At 50.0% G+C, this 17,829-nt stretch overlaps 1 protein-coding gene across 1 annotated transcript; it reads left to right on the top strand.

Annotated features, from left to right (window-relative positions):
• The first annotated feature begins 2,582 nt into the window (after positions 1-2,582).
• Positions 2,583-3,775, top strand: LOC149521227 (olfactory receptor 7D4-like). Its single transcript, XM_089774385.1, has 2 exons — positions 2,583-2,947; positions 3,682-3,775. The coding sequence occupies exons 1-2, from the start codon at positions 2,583-2,585 to the stop codon at positions 3,773-3,775; spliced, it is 459 nt and encodes a 152-aa protein (XP_089630511.1).
• The last annotated feature ends 14,054 nt before the right edge of the window (positions 3,776-17,829 follow it).

Genomic DNA, 17,829 nt, shown 5'->3' with positions numbered 1-17,829 from the left:
GATAATCTGCTTTGCTGTCCCTGAGACCCACGTCAATCTACTGTTTGTAGTTAATAACCTTGTGTGTGGTGTTACCCAAACCAGTGAGCCTTTAAGGGAAACGGGTGGGGGAAATTCTCCCCTCGGCTAGCACACGTGGGCATTTTCCTCTCCAGGTTGGGAGGTGCAAACAGGATAACTGATTCCTCCCTGTTGGGGCTTTGACCTGGCTCAGGTTTTGCGGCTCTGGGGTGGCATCCTGGACTGTGCCAGTGGTTACCTTGACTGTAGCTTCCCTTATTCAGTGGCTGGTCAGGGAACCCTGCATGTCTCTGCACATGGGTGTGTGGGTGCTGGAGGAACGTTGGGAATGGGAACTTTGTCTGCAGCTGCCCACAGCAGCTCAGTGCGAGGGGATCCCAGGCTGGGGGCTCAGAGGCTCAGGGGATCCCCAGCTCCAGGTAGAACCTTGGGGGCCAACCCAGCCCAGACGAGCTGTAGGAAAACCTGCCTAGGACAGAGCAATGGGCGGCTCTCAGAATTAGAACGTAAGAACGGCCAGACTGGGCCAGTGAGAAGGTCCATCTGCCCCAGCACCCTGTCTTCCAGCACTGGCCAACGTTGGGTGCTTCTGAGGGGAAGAAGAGAACAGGCACCTGTCGACTGATTCATCCCCTGCCGCTCTTTCCCTTCCTCTCCTGCCGTATTGGTCCTGGGTTACAGCAAACGATGTGACTGACATTGGCCATGTGGTCTCTTGACTGTATTTTACAATAATCTGACTGGGCGCAGCGATATCCTTTACAATTCATCACCCCCCGTAACGCCGTCGGGCTTGCAACTGAAGGAAGGGGAGCCAGGTGTATTTTGGGCTGCTTTGTGCGCATCCACAGACCCGTGTTTCCGCACCAGTCAGTTTCCCATCTGCAGCCAGCCCCCTGCTGTGCACGTTATTGTGCTGCCAGTTGGTGCTAATGGTTTTAGAGGCCAAATGGTTTTATATGGTTTAGAGGCCAAACCGTTCTGTAGCGCACAACATCTTGCCTCTGATATTCACGAGTCCTTTGTAGCTCAGGGAAAGGGGCTCAGTCACCGAGGGCAGGTTTTTTGGGTCAGGTCCTTTACAGGGGGAAGGCAGCAGTTACTTTCTTACGTCTCATCTGTGCTGGGATCTGTGTCTCCCCCTACCCTCTCACAGAACGCCCAGCAGCAGAGTGCAGGTGTGTTTCATAACAGCAATCCCCCTCCGCCTTTCCCAGCCTGCAAACGCAGACCGGTCCCTCTCACCGATGTGCCTGGGTTTTTTTTTATCTTATCTGCAGACTAAATTTCATTCCACGTGCAAAACTGGTAGGAAACCCCACCCTAAGATATTATATAGATTTTAAAACTTTTCCATAAAGGTAATTCCTCCATCCAGGACATGTCAGGCATTTTGGAATTCATTATTCAAAGAATTAAATGGAAGCACAAGAGAGAAACACAATGACGAATAGTGTAGACCAGTTAGAAAATATGGTAAAAACACTTTGGAAGTCACAGGAACACCACGTGGATGGGTTGGTAGGTGAGTGTGAAATAGACAGCGTGTGTGTGTGTGTGTGTGTGTGAATGAGAGAGAGAGAGAGAGAGAGAGAGCACACGCGTGCATACAGGAAAGAGAGAGTGAATAGTGTGTGTGTATGTGTAGCCTGGAAGGAAGACAACATCCCGCTGGGGGAAAAGAGCCTTTCGCTCTATCAGCAGAGACCTGTTGTGTGGGTGCTTCGTTGGCCATCAGGTGCCCAACTCTCTTTCGCTGTATGAGGCAGTTTGTGCCTAAATCCCTTAGCTTCCTTTAAAACTCACAGCTGATGTCAACAGTGATTGACTTTTCCTTCACTTGGCCTGAGTTTGGGGTGCCAGGTAGAGACATCAGACTGGCTTTGGATCTTTAGTCAAGAATCTTTGAAATCTTTCAAAACGGGAGCATTGAATTTTTCTGCATAAAAGCAGCTCTCAGTTGTGCCTGTCCAAACACACACAAACCTGATGCAATCGACCTTGGGGTATCTGAGGTCAAGTAGCAGCCCACGGGCAGGGCTTTTGTGTCCTTGTCTCTTTCTCTGCTGCATCTTTCAAACGGTGGGCTTGTTGCCTTGAATCTGCTTCCCCAGCGCATACTGGCTAGACTTTTAAATGAAAGCTTGGGGGTTTCGTTTTCCTCCCATGGGAATATTTGTTCTCAACCTCAAAGAGTAATTCCTTGCCTCCCTCCCCCCGAGCTACACACACCAACTCTGAGTGAGCTTGGCGCTAACAACTGGAGTGTAGCCAGGGCAGCACAGATCTGCTGCCCGGCCCTCGCCCATTTGAGTGTTGAAGGCACTTGGGTGGGTATTTCAGAAATTCATAGAGATGCAGTTCGATTGGTTCCCATTTATTGGCTTCTCGACCTTGCAATGAGACGAGTCTTCCTCTGAGTACTGACTTCAATTTTCAAGTGGAGAGACGCTGCGCTACAAGGTTACTCACCCCACGTTTCTGGCTAGGTAGTCAACAACACAACCTGTCTGTGCATGCTCTGTGAATATGTGATGCTTTTCTGTGTCTAGATACGTATTATGGAAGGAGGAAACCAAACGCCCATCGTGGAATTGATCCTTGTCGGGTTTGGGAATGACCCTGAACTGCAGCCCCTCCTCTTCCCGCTGTTTCTGGTGATCTACATTGCGGCTGTGGCTGGGAACCTCCTCATCATTGTGCTGGTGGTGCCTGATCAGCATCTTCACACCCCCATGTACTACTTCGTGGCCAACTTGTCCGCTGTGGAGATCTGCTACGTCTCCACCACCCTGCCCAGACTGATTGGCAGTCTGGTGACTAGGGACAGAACCATTTCTCTGTACAACTGCCTTGTGCAATTTCACTTCTATGTTATCCTGTCCAATGCAGAAACTCTGCTGCTCACGGCCATGTGTTGTGATCGGTATCTAGCAATTTGCCACCCCCTCCGTTACCCCGCTCTGATGAACGGCAGGGTGTGTGGCCACGTGGTGGCAGGGTGCTGGATGTTCAGCATTTCCTGCAGCATCATGATACACATTTTCATTCTGCAATTAAGATACTGTGGTTCCGGAGTATTTGACCATTTCTTTTGTGATTTTGGATCCGATGGTCAGTTCTGTGGTGAGACCCGGACGCTGACACTGGTGACAATTTTTCTGTCTGTCATATTGAACATTGGCGTCTTTTTGATTACCCTGACAACCTACATTTGTATCATCGTCAGTATCCTGAGAATCCCTTCCAACACCGGGAGGCAAAAGGCCTTTTCCACCTGCTCCTCCCACCTCATTGTGGTTGCAGTTTACTATGTGATCTCAATCGCAACATTTCTGCTTCCACTGTTCCGGCCCCCCGCGATCGTGCACAAAACATTTTCTCTCATGGTCACAGTCCTGATACCTTTGATCAACCCTCTTATCTACTGCCTGAGAAACAAGGAGGTCCATCAGTCCCTGAGAAAAGCTCTAAGGAAACTGGTTGATTTCTGACACAGGCAGAGAGAGTGAAATGACAAATGCTGGTGTACAACAAAAACCAGAGAAGAACTGATGGATTCTCTTACACCTGGCCCATTTGACTCATTTAAAGGTGGATTATCCCAAACTCTCTTTTCTTCCCTTGTCTTTTGTTTGATTTCTTACTTTCTGCCTGCAGTTCTCCGACTTTCTCAGCTTTTCTCTTTAGTGCCATGCTCCACTTCACTGATCTGTACAGGGACACAAGTGCCCAGACTCTGCAGGGAGCTTAACAGCTTCTGAGTGATCCTGGATCTCCTCCCCACCTTCTGAATCCTACGACATTCCCATCGCATTGACGAGGCTCTTCTGTTTTCAGCTACAGCTGGGAAATTTGCCATCATGAGTGAATGTAGAACACATCTGCAGAAGGGAAAGAAATGAAATTTGATGGGGGTTTGGGAGTCTAAGGGTATGTCTAGACTGAAGGCTTTTGCAACGGAGGCTTTCTCGACAGATACGAGACTAGATAGCATCTAGACTACATCCAGGTCTGTCAACAAAGCAAGCCGCTTGGTCTTCATGAAAGAGTAGATGCAAAGGACAGTGTAGATGCAATGGTGCCTTTTGTCAACAGATCTCTGTAGACAAAGGGCGTTATTCCTTGTAAAACGAGGTATACCGCTGTCGCAAGAACTCGGCAGTAGTCTAGACGTAGGTATATTTTTATCGACAAAAGTCCATTTTTGTCGACAAAACCCTGTAGTCTAGACACAGCCTAAGTGTCCCTCCAAGTAGCATTTCCTGCCAGTGCATACACTTGTCAGAGACAAGGCGCCACTGTCTCCTCCGATACGGACAGTCCTATGGATACTGGTACAGAGATACAAAATGCGAACAGAAGGCATTTGGCAACAGTCTGCTCATAAGATCTGACTTCTCTCACTATCAAAATAAAAAAGAAAGGAATGAATGAATAAGAATCATAGAATCCCAGAATCCCAGGGCGGGCAGAGACCTCAGGAGTCGAGTCCAGCCCCCTGCCCAAAGCAGGACCAACCCAACTCAATCATCCCAGCCAGGGCTTTGTCACGCTGGGACTTAAACACCTCTAGGGATGGAGATTCCCTCTCCCCTTCCTTGAGGAACCAATTCTGGTGCTTCTCCACTCTCCTGGGAAAGATTTTTTCCTGAGATCATACCTAGGCCTACCTCACTGCAACTTGAGACCATTGCTCCTTGTTCTGCCCTCTGCCCCCACTGAGAACAACTTTGGAAATCTACCCACCCCCCCTTAGGAAGCTGAAGGCTGCTATCAAATCTCCCCTCACTCTTTCCTAATCTAGACTAAATCCCTCAGCCTCTCCTTGTAGGTCATGTGCTCCAGCCCCCTTAGTAGTTTGGTTGCCCTGTGTTTCGCCCTCCCCAATGCAGCCACATAGTTTCTAAAGTTTGGGGCCCAGAATTGGACACAATAATTCCAGTGTGGCCTCTCCAGTGCCACAAGAAAAGGACACGAGCACGGAAAAGCAACCGGGAACGTTGCCAATCTCAGCCTACAGAGCTGCCCATGGGCCTCGTTCCTTCGAGGACGAAATGCCATCGGCGCATGAACATTTTGATCACCGAAGTGTGAGAAAAACATGAACTAAAGTCTAAAATCTCACGACACTGACTCTCCCTGCTAGGTTAGAACCTGCTTCCTATTCGTGGGACCAGGGGTGGGTAAATACCAGCCCACAGGCCGGATCTGGGATGCCAGGGATAACTCTTGGCAGGACTTCCCCTCTGTAGTCGCTGGCCCGGTGACACGTTCCGTCAATCACTGCTCCCACTGGCCACAGCTCACAATTTGTATCCAATGGGAGGTGCAGGAAGCAGTGTTCTCGTCTGCTCTGCTTCCTGCCCCTCCCATTGTCCTGGAACGGGGACCCTCAGCCAACAGGAGCTGCCATCTTCAGTACCTGTGTCTCAGGAGGTAAATGTAGCAACTGGGGCTCACCAGGGGCTAACCCGGGCAAACAACGACACTGCAATTGCCCACATCTCTGGGGGCTTAATGGGAAAACCTCTGATCCCAACCACGCCCGCGCCAGGCAGAGGACGGACAAACCACAAACCGTCTGTCTGAGACAGGGAGCCAGAAATCTCTTCCTTTACAATCCAGCACCCTACATGTCATACTGTCCAGGTTGCAACATAACCAAAGGGAGCCTGGTATTTGCTGGGCTGCTTTGTGCCCATCGACAGACCCGTACTGCCCCATCAGTCAACTTCCCATCCTCTGCCAGCTTCCTGCTGTGCACGTTTTTATGCTGCTAGTAGGTGGTAATGGCCAAACCCTTCTGTACCGCACAGCATCTTGCCTCTGATTACATGTGTCCTTTGCAGCTCAGGGATAGACGCTCAGTCACCGAGGGTAGGTTTTTTGGATCTGGTCCTTTGCAGGGTAAGGCAACAGTTGCTTTCTCCACAACTGATCTGTTCTAGGATCTGTGTGTCTCCTCTCCACTCCCAGAATGCCCAGGGGCAGAGCACAGGTGTGTTCACGAGACAGCAACCCACCTCCGCGGTTCCTATCCTACATGTGCAGCCCTGTCCCTCTCACCAATGACCCTGTGTTTGTCTAATCCAAGTACATAAGAACATAAGAACGGCCGCACTGGATCAGATCAAAGGTCCATCTAGCCCAGTATCCTGTCTGCCCACAGTGGCCAGCACCAGGTGCCCAGAGAGGGTGGACCGAAGACAGTGATAAAGAGATTTGTCCTCTAGTTCTTCTATTATGGGAACTAATAAATAACTTTTTTATCCTCCCTCTCCACCCCACTCATGATTTTATAGACCTCTATCATATCCCCCCTCAGTCTCCTCTTTTCTAAACTGAAAGGTCCCAGTCTCTTTAACCTCTCCTCATATGGGACCCATTCCAAACCCCTGATCATTTTAGTTGCCCTTTTCTGAACCCTTTCCAAGGCCAAAATATCGTTTTGAAGTAAATGATTCAGTGTGCGTGTGTGTGCTTGCGTGAAAGAACGACAGAGAGAGAGAGAGTAGAAGTGTGTTTTTCTGAGACAGTGTGTTTGTGATTCCGACACACTGTCTTTCACATTCTAAACCAGTTGGTGCCTAAATCCCTTAGATGCCTTTAAATCTCAGAGCCAATACAACATGGAGATTCACTTTTTCTTCACGTAGCCAGTGTTTGGAGTTCCAGATCTAGAGACCAGACTGAGCTGGGAACTTTGGCCAAAAGTCATTGAAATTTTTCAAACCAGGAGAATTGAATTGTTTTTCCCCCCTAGAAAGCAGCTCTCAGTTCTGCCTCTATAGATACTGATAGAGCTGGTGAAATTGACCCTGGAGGATCTGAGATCAGGTGTAACCCCCGGGGTGTGTTCAGGGGAGATTTCTTGTGTCCTTGTCTGTTTCTCAGCTGTATCTTTCTAATGGTGGGATTGTTTCTTTGATTCTGCTGTCACAGTGGATACTGGCTAGTCCTGATACCAAAGCTTGGGGGTTTGGGTTTTTCTCTCATGCAGTTTATCTCTGCTCAACCTCAGAAGGGAAATTTCCTCCCTATCGCAACGCCAAGCTGCACGTTCTATCCTTGACTGAGCTCGGATGCTAAAACTAGCAGCGTAGCCTCAGCAGCACAGACTAACAGCCGGCAGCCATCTGAGATCCCAGGTACGGACACAGGTGCGTATCGCCAGCCACTGACTCTGCTGCCCTGTTCTCATTGCTCATTCGATGCTGCAAAGCTGAACAAAACTGGGGAGTGACACCTCTCAGCTGCAGGGTGGACAAACCCAAATTTGAGCTTTAAATAGCCTCCATTTCCCGACTATTGACTTGTGTTATGTCCTCATGTCTGGCTGAAATGACATAATGAAGATACTTCAAACCCCTGAGTGTTTAGAGCTCCACGCATCTCTGATGCTTTTCTGTGTCTAGACATGTATTATGGAAGGAAGAAACCAAATGCCCATCATAGAATTGATCCTTGTCAAGTTTGGCAACGGCCCTGAACTGCAGCCCCTCCTCTTCCTGCTGTCTCTGGTGATCTACATTGTGGCTCTGGCTGAGATCTTTGTTAAACTTTGTAATCTTTGTAACTCTTAAATTCCCTGTAAGCTGCAATTTTGTCATCTTTGTAATTCCGCTACCTTGCCCTAAGGTGCATTCTCCCCTGAGTGTAAGTGGGAGTGTGTTTGAAGAAGACTAGGAACAATGGAGCACATGGTGATGAGTCATCACAGACTGCTGGATGACGGGAAGTCTGGGCATGCTCCCTGGTGTCGAGGAACTAATCTGCTCCTGAGGAACGCCTCTCTACTTCCAGTGTCTCCTCCTGCCCAGCTTCTCCAGCCATGATGAGCAGACAGACCCTCCAGGATACACATGCCTTGGCTCCTGCTTTCTAAAGTTCAATTTCTATATTATCCTTGCCAATGCAGAATGTCTCTTGCTCATGGCCATTTCTCTTGATTGGTATCAAGCGGTCTGCCATCCCCTCCGCTATGCTGCTCTGATGAAAAGGCAGGGTTTGTGACTACATCGTGGCCTGGGCCTGGATACCAAGCATTTCCTAGTGCATCATGCTACAAATTATCATTCTGCAATTAAGATATTGGGATTCCAAAGAAATTGACATTCTCTTTTGTGATTTTGCAGCCGTTAGAAGTGAGTTTTGTGATGCGCACACCAAGACTCTGCAACTGATGTCATTTGCTTTCACTGTCATATTGAAAGTTGGGATCTTCCCACTGACCCTGACATCCTACATTATCACAAACATCCTGAGAATCCCTTCCTGCTCCTCCCACCTCACTGTGGTTGTCATTTATTATGTGAGTGTAAAGTAGTGACAGATGGCAGAATGGCAACGGTCACCAGTTACAGTAGGGGAGGTCTAGGTTGGTTATTAGAAAAAACTCTTTCCCTAGGAGGGTGGGGAAGCACTGGGATGGGTTCCCTAGGGAGGGGGTGGAATCTCCATCCCTAGAAGTGTTTATGTCCCGGCTTGAGAAAGCCCTGGCTGGGATGATTGAGTTGGGATTCGTCCTGCCTTGGGCAGGGGGTTGGACTCGATGACTCCTGAGGTCTTTGCGAGCCTTGGGAGTCTAGGATTCTATGACCGGCCCAGTCTGGCCGTTCTTACGTTTCCAATCCGAGAACCCCCCATTGCTGTTTCCTAGGCAGGTTTTCCTACAGCTCGTCTGGGCTGGGTTGGCTCCTAAGGTTCCACCTGGAGCTGAGGATCCACTGAGCCTCTGAGCCACCAGCCTGGGATCCCGCTCATGCTGTGCTCCTGTGGCCATCTGCCACTGGGGCCACAAGCTCCCACCACCCGACCAGCCAATCCCTGCCTCTGAGGGGTGTTCTGGTCTGGCCCGGCCAGGCAACTCTGGAGTTGACAGACAGGAGCAGGCTAATCGGTAAGGGTACCTGTAAGACTCCTTCTTACCGGTACCCTGACTGGGTACTCATGCGACAGTTCTTTACTGAGGTATCATTACAGCAGAAATATGAAGTAATTTTGGCAAGACGTCGCATTTACGGTGTCATTGGGAAAATTGCGATTTGCTGCATTTGATGAACACATTTGTATTCCTCCCTTAGTTTTGTCTCTCTCATTATAAATAAAGAGCATGTTTCTTAGTGTGAGAAAAAAGTGTGCTAAGGAATGAAATCTCACTGCACTAAGACTTCTGCTGTGTTTGTTCATCCTCCGCATTTGTGGGTTCAAAGGTGGGTAAATATCGGCCCACGGGCCAGATCTGATCTACCAGAGTTAGCTCTTGCCAGCCCTCCCCATCTGTATTTCCCAGCCTGGTGACAGGTATCAGCAATCACACATCCCACTGGGCATAGATCACAGAGGGCAGAGAACCACGGTGCGATTGCCACGGCTGGGCTGTGCTAGTGAAAGGAAGAAAGAGAAGAGGTGGCAGCAGGGTCTCCCAGATACCACTCTGTCGTGGCTGGGAGCTGGGTGCCCACAGCTGGACAGGAGGCCAGGGGACCTGCACCAGGGGGGAAAGAGAGTTTCCCAGTTTTTGGCTGGAGGGGTGGGGAGATGGGGGCTGGGCTTTATCTATGAACCCAGCTGCCCAGCTCTCACTCAGGTTTCACGGAGCAGCGGTGAATCTGGATGCCTGGAAAAGAGGCCGAGTTAGGCTTCAGTTGGAGTATTGTGTCCAGTTCTCGGCACCGCATTTCAAGAAGGATGAGGAGAAATTGGAGACCGTCCTGAGAAGAGCAACAAGAATGATGAAAGGTCTAGAGAACATGACCTATGAAGGAAGGCTGAAAGAATTGGGTTTGTTTAGCTTAGAAAAGAGAAGACTGAGGAGCCGTTTTCAGGTATCTAAAGGGATGTCATAAGGAGGAAGGAGAAAACTTGTTCATCTTAGCCTCTGAGGATAGCACAAGAAGCAAGGGACTTGAACTGCAGCAAGGGAGGCTTAGGTTGGACATTAGGAAAAAGTTCTGAACTATCAGGGTAGTCAAACACTGGAATAAATTGCTCAGGGAGGTTGTGGAATCTCCATCTCTGGAGATATTTAAGAGTAGGTTAGATAAATGTCTATCAGGGATGATGTAGACAGTATTTGGTCCTGCCATGAGGGCAGGGGACTGTACTCGATGACCTCTCGAGGTCCCTTCCAGTCCCAGTAATCTATGATTCTGTGATTCTAATGCATCCGAGAGTACTGAGGGAGTTGGCAAATGTCATTGAGGAGCCTTTGGTCATTATCTTTCAGTAGTCATGGAGACCGGGAGAGATCCCGGATGATTTGAAAAAGACAAATGTAGTGCCCATCTTCAAAAAAGGGAAGAAAGACAATCCAGGGAATTATAGGCCTGTCAGTCTTACCTCGGTTCCTGGAAAAATCATGGAAGAGATCCTTAAGGAGTCCATTTGGAGGAACTTGGAAGAGGAGAAAGTGATCAGAAATAGTCAGCATTGATTCACAAAGGGCAAGTCATGTGTGACCAATTTGAGTAACATCTATGATGAAGTAACTGACTCTGTGGATGTGGGAAAGTCAGTGGATGTGATATACCTTGACTTTAGCAAGGTTTTTGATACGGTCTCCCACAATAATCTTGCCAGCAAGTTAAGGGAATGTGGATTGGATAAATGGACGGTAAGATGGATAGAAAGATGGCTAGAAGGGTGAGCCCAGCTGGTAATGATCAATGGCTCGATGTCAGGATGTCGGTCGGTTTCTAATGGAGTGCCCCAAGGTTCAGTTCTAAGACTGGTCGTGTTCAACATCTTTATTAATGACCTGGATGAGGGGATGGATTGCATCCTCAGCAAGTTTGCGGATGACACTAAGCTATGGGGAGAGGTAGATACTCTTGAGGGCAAGAGATAGGGTCCAAAGTGACTTATACAAATTGGGGAATTGGGCCACAATAAATCTGATGAGGTTCAACAAGGACAAGTACAGAGTCCTGCACCACTTGGGATGGAAGAATCCCAAACATTGTTACAGGCTGGGGACCAACCAGCTAATGAATAGTTCTGCAGAAAAGGACCTGTGGGTTACAGTGGATGAAAAGCTGGATATGAGTCAACAGGAGCCCTTGTAGCCAAGAAGGCTAATGGCATATTAGATTGCATTGAGAGGAGCATTGCCAGCAGATCCAGAGATGTCATTATTCCCCTTTATTTGGCTCTGATGAGGCCATGTCTGGATTATTGTGTTCAGTTCTGGGCCCCCCACTACAAAAAGGATGTGGACGCATTGGAGAAGGTCCAGCGGAGGGCAACCAAAATGATTAGGGAGCTGGAGTATATGACCTACGAGGAGAGGTTGAGGGAGTTGGGTCTTTTTAGTCTGCAGAAGCGAAGAGTGAGGGGGGATTTGAGAGCAGCCTTCAGCTTCCTGAAGGGAGGTTCCAAAGAGGATGGAGAGAGGCTGTTCTCAGTGTGACAGATGGCAGAACAAGGAACAATGGCCTCAATTTGCAGTGGGAGAGGTCCAGGTTGGATATTAGGAAAAACTATTTCAAGGGGGGTTGTGAAGCACTGGAATGAGTTCCCTAGGGAAGTAGTGGAGTCTCCATCCCTAGAGGTGTTTAAGTCTTGACTTGACGAAGCCCTGACTGAATTGATTGAGTTGGGATTGGTCCTGCCTAGAGCAGGGGTCTGGACTTGATGACCTTCTGAGGTCTCTTCCAGCTCTATGGTTCTATGATTCTATATTACCCACCTGGACCACCCTTACACTATCCCAAGCAGCAGTATCTTTAGGTATGTTTACACTTGCTCCCTAGTTCGGACTAGGGATGCAAATGGAGCATACTGAAATTGTTAATGATGCGTGGGATTTAAATATCCCACGCTTAATTAGCATACTCGCGGCCAGCCACCATATTGGATTTGGGATATTGCAAAATAAGTTGCCCACTGTAGATGTATTATTTCAAGAGAATACCTTTCAGAATAACTGTTATATCTCATTGCATTGCAATTTCAGTATGCTCTATTTGCATCCCTAGTCCGAACTAGGGCGCAAGTGTAGACATACCCTTTGACCTTTTGTACCCCCACGTGTCTTGTCTTTCCACTGCAGCAGCAAAATTCCCCCCTGTAGCCTGGGGTTTAGAGGCCTTCAGGGATCAGCTAACGCTGCGTCACCTTTGCTCCTAAATGCATCGATTGGATGGTTGGGTTATGAGGTAACACTGGTTACTGAACCAGTGCGTCCCAGCCCACTCCCACTGGGGCCATAAGCTCCTGATCACCGACCGGCCAGTCCCTCCGTGTGAGGGGTGCTCTGGTCTGGCCCGGCCAGTCAGCTCTGGAGTTCACAGACAAGAGCAGGCTAATCGGTAAGGGTACCTGTAAGACTCCTTCTTACCGGTACGCTGACTGGTTACACCTGGAACCTCCCTACCCATTACTGTGATGTCGTTGTAGTAGAAATACGAAGCATTTTTGGCAAGATGGTGCATTGACAGTGTCATTGGGAGCATCAGGATTTGCTGAATTTGATGATCCCATTTGTAGTCCTGCCTCATTTTTCTATCTCAAATTGTGAATACGGAGCATGAATCTCTATTCCCAATGTATTCACACAGCCGTACCCCACTGGGGAAGGGGCTTTCAGTGCAGACAGATCGCTGAGCCCTGTAATGAGACATTAGGGAGAAGCACAGGCCTCAGGAGAAGCCCAAATCCCACAGATGGAGACTGTTTCAGAGAGACCAATTAACAGTTGTTGTGATTGTATGAAGTCATCAGACCAGACCACAGGACTCTGGGTCCCTCCTCCCAGTCAGTCCGCGGAGCAGTTTTGAAACAAAGGACCCCACCCTTTGCCAGAGCTATATAAGATAGGGAGTGAAATCATCCGTTTTCACTCCCCACACAAGAAAACGCAGGGAAGAAGCTGAGGAAGACAGACTGACCTGGGGGAAGGGCTGGACCCAGGCTGAAGGCGTCTTACCCAGTGTCTGGAAACCTGAGCACCCCAAGAACAAAACAAATGCAACTTGGGCCTTGAGAACATGCCAGACGGCCGGTCCCATCCCTCCGGGTGAGAATCTGCTTGTTTCTCCTGGCTGTGCCCTGTGTCTTCTGCAGAGTTTGTGTCAGGTTAGTTACTGATAATCTGCTTTGCTGTCCCTGAGACCCACGTCAATCTACTGTTTGTAGTTAATAACCTTGTGTGTGGTGTTACCCAAACCAGTGAAACGAATGGGGGAAATTCTCCCCCCACTTAGCACACGTGGGCATTTCCACGAGGTGTACCGGTAGTTCGGAATAGGAATCCTAGTCCGAACTACCTAGTTCGAGCCGCGCTGCACGGGGTTCAAACCAGCGGGGTTTTAAAATGGCGGCTCCCCGCTTATGCAAATGAGGCCTGGGACATTCAAATCCCGGGCTTCATTTGCAAGTGCGGTATGCCTACATTACCCCGCTAGTTTGAACTAGGAGGGTAGTGTAGACATACCCTAACAGAGTTTAAAGAGAAGTTAGATCAATTCATGGAGGTTGGGTCCATGGAGTGGTATTAGCCAAGGGGTAGAAATGGTGTTCCTGGCCTCTGTTTGCAGAATGCTGGAGATGGATGGCACAAGAAAAATGGCTTGGTCATTGTCTTCGATCCATCCCCTCCAGGGTACCTAGGGTTGGCCGCTTTTAACAGACAGGCCACTGGGCTAGATGGACCTTTGGTCTGACCCAGTACAGCCATTCTAAGCGGTGCGCGTGTGCAGCGCATGTCAAAGTTAATTCGAACTAACGTCTGTTAGTTCAAACTAACTTTGTAGTGTAGGCATACATGTAGAGCAACGCACTCCTCGTTTGGCTGATCTCTCGTGCTAACAGTAGCAGTGTAGCCTCAGAAGCTCAGAGTAGCTCCCCCAACCCAATCCCACCTGACACCCCAGGTATGCACCCCGGGTGTGTCCCAATCCGCTGCTCGCACTGCCAGGTTCTCACTGCTAATTTTATGTTGCTAATTGATGAAAGCTAGTGGATGTTATCCAGCTGGGAATGACACCGCCCAGGTGCAGGGCAGACACCCCCCCCCTTTTGAACTTTAAATATCTTCCGATACAATCCACTTATTTTTGTTGTGTCCTCAGCACTAGCCGAAATGACAGTGACATGATGAAGATATTTCAAAATCCCAGCCTGAAAGTAGTTTGGGGGGAGGTTCCTATATCTCAGCGAGGTGCCATGCTCTTGGATCCCCTCTGCTGGAAGCTCCTTCTCTAAAAGAGATGAGTCTTCTTCTGGTTATGGACAATTTCATTTTTGAAGGGCAGACGCCCATTGATTCCAGGTTTCTGGCCAGGTAGGCAACAGCACAACCTGAATATCTGATGTGTTTCAGTTTCTAGATACGAATTATGGAGCAAGCAGAAGGAGGAAATGGAACGTTCTTCAAGGAACTGATCCTTCTTGGGTTTGGGAACGGCCCTGAACTGCAGCCCCTCCTCTTCCTGCTGTTTCTAGTGATATACCTTGTATCTGTGGCCGGGAACCTCCTCATCATTGTGCTAGTGGTGGCTGATCCGCACCTTCAAACCCCCATGTACTACTTTGTGGGCAGCTTGTCCTTTGTAGAGATCTGCTACGTCTCAACCACACTGCCCAGGCTGCTGGCCAGTCTCGCGACTGGGGACAGAACCATTTCTCTGCAGAACTGCATTGTGCAATTTAATGTCTATCTTATCCTGTCCAATGCAGAATGCAACCTGCTCACGGCCATGTGTATTGATCGGTATCTAGCGATCTGCCATCCCCTCCGTTACCCTGCTCTGATGAACGGCAGGGTGTGTGTCCACATGGTGGCATGGGCCTGGATTTATGGCATTGCTTATAGTATCATGCTACAAGCTTTAAGTCTGCAATTAACATACTGTGGAGTCAAAGAACTTAACTTTCTATTTTGTGATTTTGGACGTGTTAATCATCCGTTTTGTGGTGCCAACTTTGAGACATTGCAACAGGTGACAACCATTGTCAGTATCATATCGAATATTGTCATCTTATTACTCACCCTGGTGACCTACATTTGTATCGTTGTCAACATCCTGAGAATCCCTTCCAGCACCGGGAGGCAAAAGGCCTTTTCCACCTGCTCCTCCCACCTCATTGTGGTTGGAATTTATTATGGGACCGTACTAACAATCTATGCCGTTCCAGTGATTCATCCGATCTTCCAGAAGGTAATTGATGTCTGGTTCCTTGTCATGGTCCCTTTGCTCAACCCCATTCTGTACTGCCTGAGAAACAAGGAGGTCCATCAGTCCCTGAGAAAAGCTCGTGTGGCACTAGTTGCTTTCAGACACAAGCCTGGAGGGTGACTGGACAAATAAAGACTTCGAGTAGAATAGAGATGAACTGAAATATTTTCTTACACGTGGCCCATTTGATTCCCTGACAAGAGGGTTCGCCCTTAATAACCTTACGTCACCTTGTTCCTTTCTTGATTCCTTGCTTTGTGCTTGGCCGTGTCCGATTTTCTCAGCTTTTACATATCAGCTGTGCATTTTTGTGACGCCCTCCACTTTATTGATCTGTGTATAAACACAAGTGCCCGAATTCTGCAGGGAGCTTACCAACTTCTGAGTGATCCTGGATCTCCCCCCCGCCTACTGAATCCAACGACATTTACATCCCTTTGATCGGGCTTGTCCGTTGTCAATAAAATCTTGGAAAGAAGGGCAAATATTTCACCACCACAGGGAGTGAAAATAGAGCAGAACTGTAGGCGGGAAAACAAAATACGACATTCTGTACAGGGTGGGAGTTTCAGTGTCCTTCCAAGTGGCATTTCCTGCCTGTCCATACACTTGTCAGCGTTAAGGCAGCTCAGGTCTCCGTCCATAGAGGTAGCAGTACAGGTATTGATACAGAGTTGAAATGCAAACAGAAGTTGGTTGGAAAGAATTTTCGGGGCTCGTGTACCCAAGAAGAACCGGCAACTTTCCCCTTCTCGGCTTACACGGCTGCACATGGGCCTCCCTCCTCCCAGGCAGAAATGCAATTGATGTGCGAAAAAAAGCAAACCCAACAATAAAATCTCTCTCCACTAACTCTCCCTGCTCAGCAGGTTCCTGCTTCATGTTGGTGGGACCAGGGGTGGGTGAGTCATAGCCCACAGGCCCGATCTGCTCTGCCAGAGTTAGTTTCTACCAGGCCTCCCCCCTCTGTATTTATGGGCCTGATGACAGCTACCGGAGTCTACAGCTCCCATTGGGCAGGGATCACCATTCTAGGCCAATGGGCATTGTGGGAATGTGTGTTCTTCTCTGTACTGCTTCCTGCTGCTCCATTGGCTAGGAATGGGGACCCCCGGCCAATGGAAGCTGCACTCGCGGGTACCTGAGTCTCTGCAGGAAAATTCAGCATTTGGGGCTTACCGGGGCTAACCCTGGAGACCAACCACAGAGAGATCGCCCATCCCTGGGCGGGGCAATAGAAGGGAAAAAAAGAGAAAAGGTGGCAGCATGCCCCGGGTATTGCAGAAGGAACGGTAGGAGGTAGCATGGAGGGCGGGTCTGTGAGCAGGGAGTGGTGGGTGCAGGAACTGGGGCAGGGCTCTGAGGGTTGGGAGAAGCTGCTTGAGTGTGGATGGGTCCAGGGCAGAGGCGCGACTTCCAGGAGTGAGGGCAGGAGGTGGGGTCAAAGCAGGGGGCTGTGAGGTGTGGGGGGCTCCGGTCAGGGTGTGGGGATGATGAAGGGTTAAGAGCAGGGATTGGTGTGGGGAAAGCTGGAGGGCAAGAGAGGTTCAGGAAAGTGAGGTGAAGAGGTGGGGGGCTCAGAGCAGGGATCTGGTGGGTTCTGGATGGGAAAGAGGGGCCCTTACAGGAAGAAGTGAGGGGGGCAAAACTCCTGGTCTTGGGGAAGCAGGTTAGTGGCAGGGGGCTTGGAGGGTCAAGGGGTCTGAGGCTGGGCTCATCAGACAGTGGCTTCCCCTCGGGGAGGGCGGGCTGGAGCAGAACAGGCCGGTTCCTGCCTCCAATGAGTTTCGACATGTCCGGGGGTGCGAGGCCCCAGACACCAGCCCCTACCCCCCAACTCTAGCTCATGCAATTGGGGAAATTGTCAGGAGGCAGCTTTGGAGTCCAGGTGCCCCCCTCCAGCAGGAATGGGAAGGGGGCTGGGGATTCCTGGCCCTCCATCGGCCTCCAGCCACAACCCAGCCCCCGTCTGCTGGAAGGAGAGATTCCCCATTGGCCACCAGGGGCAAGCGAGCGCGGGGACCTTGTACTGCAGATTGACCACGGGGGCAGCGAGCGCGGGAACGTTACACTGCAGAGTGACACCAGGGCAGCGAGCGCAGGGACGTTACACTGCAGAGTGACAATGGGGGTGGCGAGCGCAGGGACTTTACTCTGCAGAGTGACACTGGGGGCGGCAAGCGTGGGGACGATACACTGCAGAGTATCACTGGGGAGGGGCGGCGAGCGCGGGGACGTTACACTGCAGAGTGACACCGGGATGGCGAGCGCGGGGACGTTACACTGCAGAGTGACACCGGGGTGGCGAGCGCGAGGACGTTACACTGCAGAGTGACACCGGGGGCAGCGAACGCAGGGACGTTACACTGCAGAGTGACACCGGGACGGCGAGCGCGGGAACGTTACACTGCAGAGTGACACCGGGATGGCGAGCGTGGGGACGTTACACTGCAGAGTGACACCGGGGCAGCGAGCGTGGGGACGTTACACTGCAGAGTGACACCGGGGGCAGCGAACGCAGGGACGTTACACTGCAGAGTGACACCGGGGTGGTGAGCGCGAGGACGTTACAATGCAGAGTGACACCAGAGTGGCGAGCGCGAGGACGTTACACTGCAGAGTGACA

This window comes from Pelodiscus sinensis, chromosome 30 (genome assembly GCF_052426305.1).
Source record: "Pelodiscus sinensis isolate ZL-2025 chromosome 30, ASM5242630v1, whole genome shotgun sequence".
NCBI lineage: Eukaryota > Metazoa > Chordata > Testudines > Trionychidae > Pelodiscus > Pelodiscus sinensis.
This window is presented reverse-complemented; position numbering and strand designations above follow the sequence as displayed.

Bases quoted from the DNA above. Each gene is read 5' to 3' on its own strand.
- LOC149521227 (XM_089774385.1), top strand. From the start codon at position 2,583: ATGGAAGGAGGAAACCAAACGCCCATCGTGGAATTGATCCTTGTCGGG. The intron at 2,948-3,681 runs GTATCTAGCAAT...TTCTGCCTGCAG, and splicing joins ACGGCCATGTGTTGTGATCG to TTCTCCGACTTTCTCAGCTT.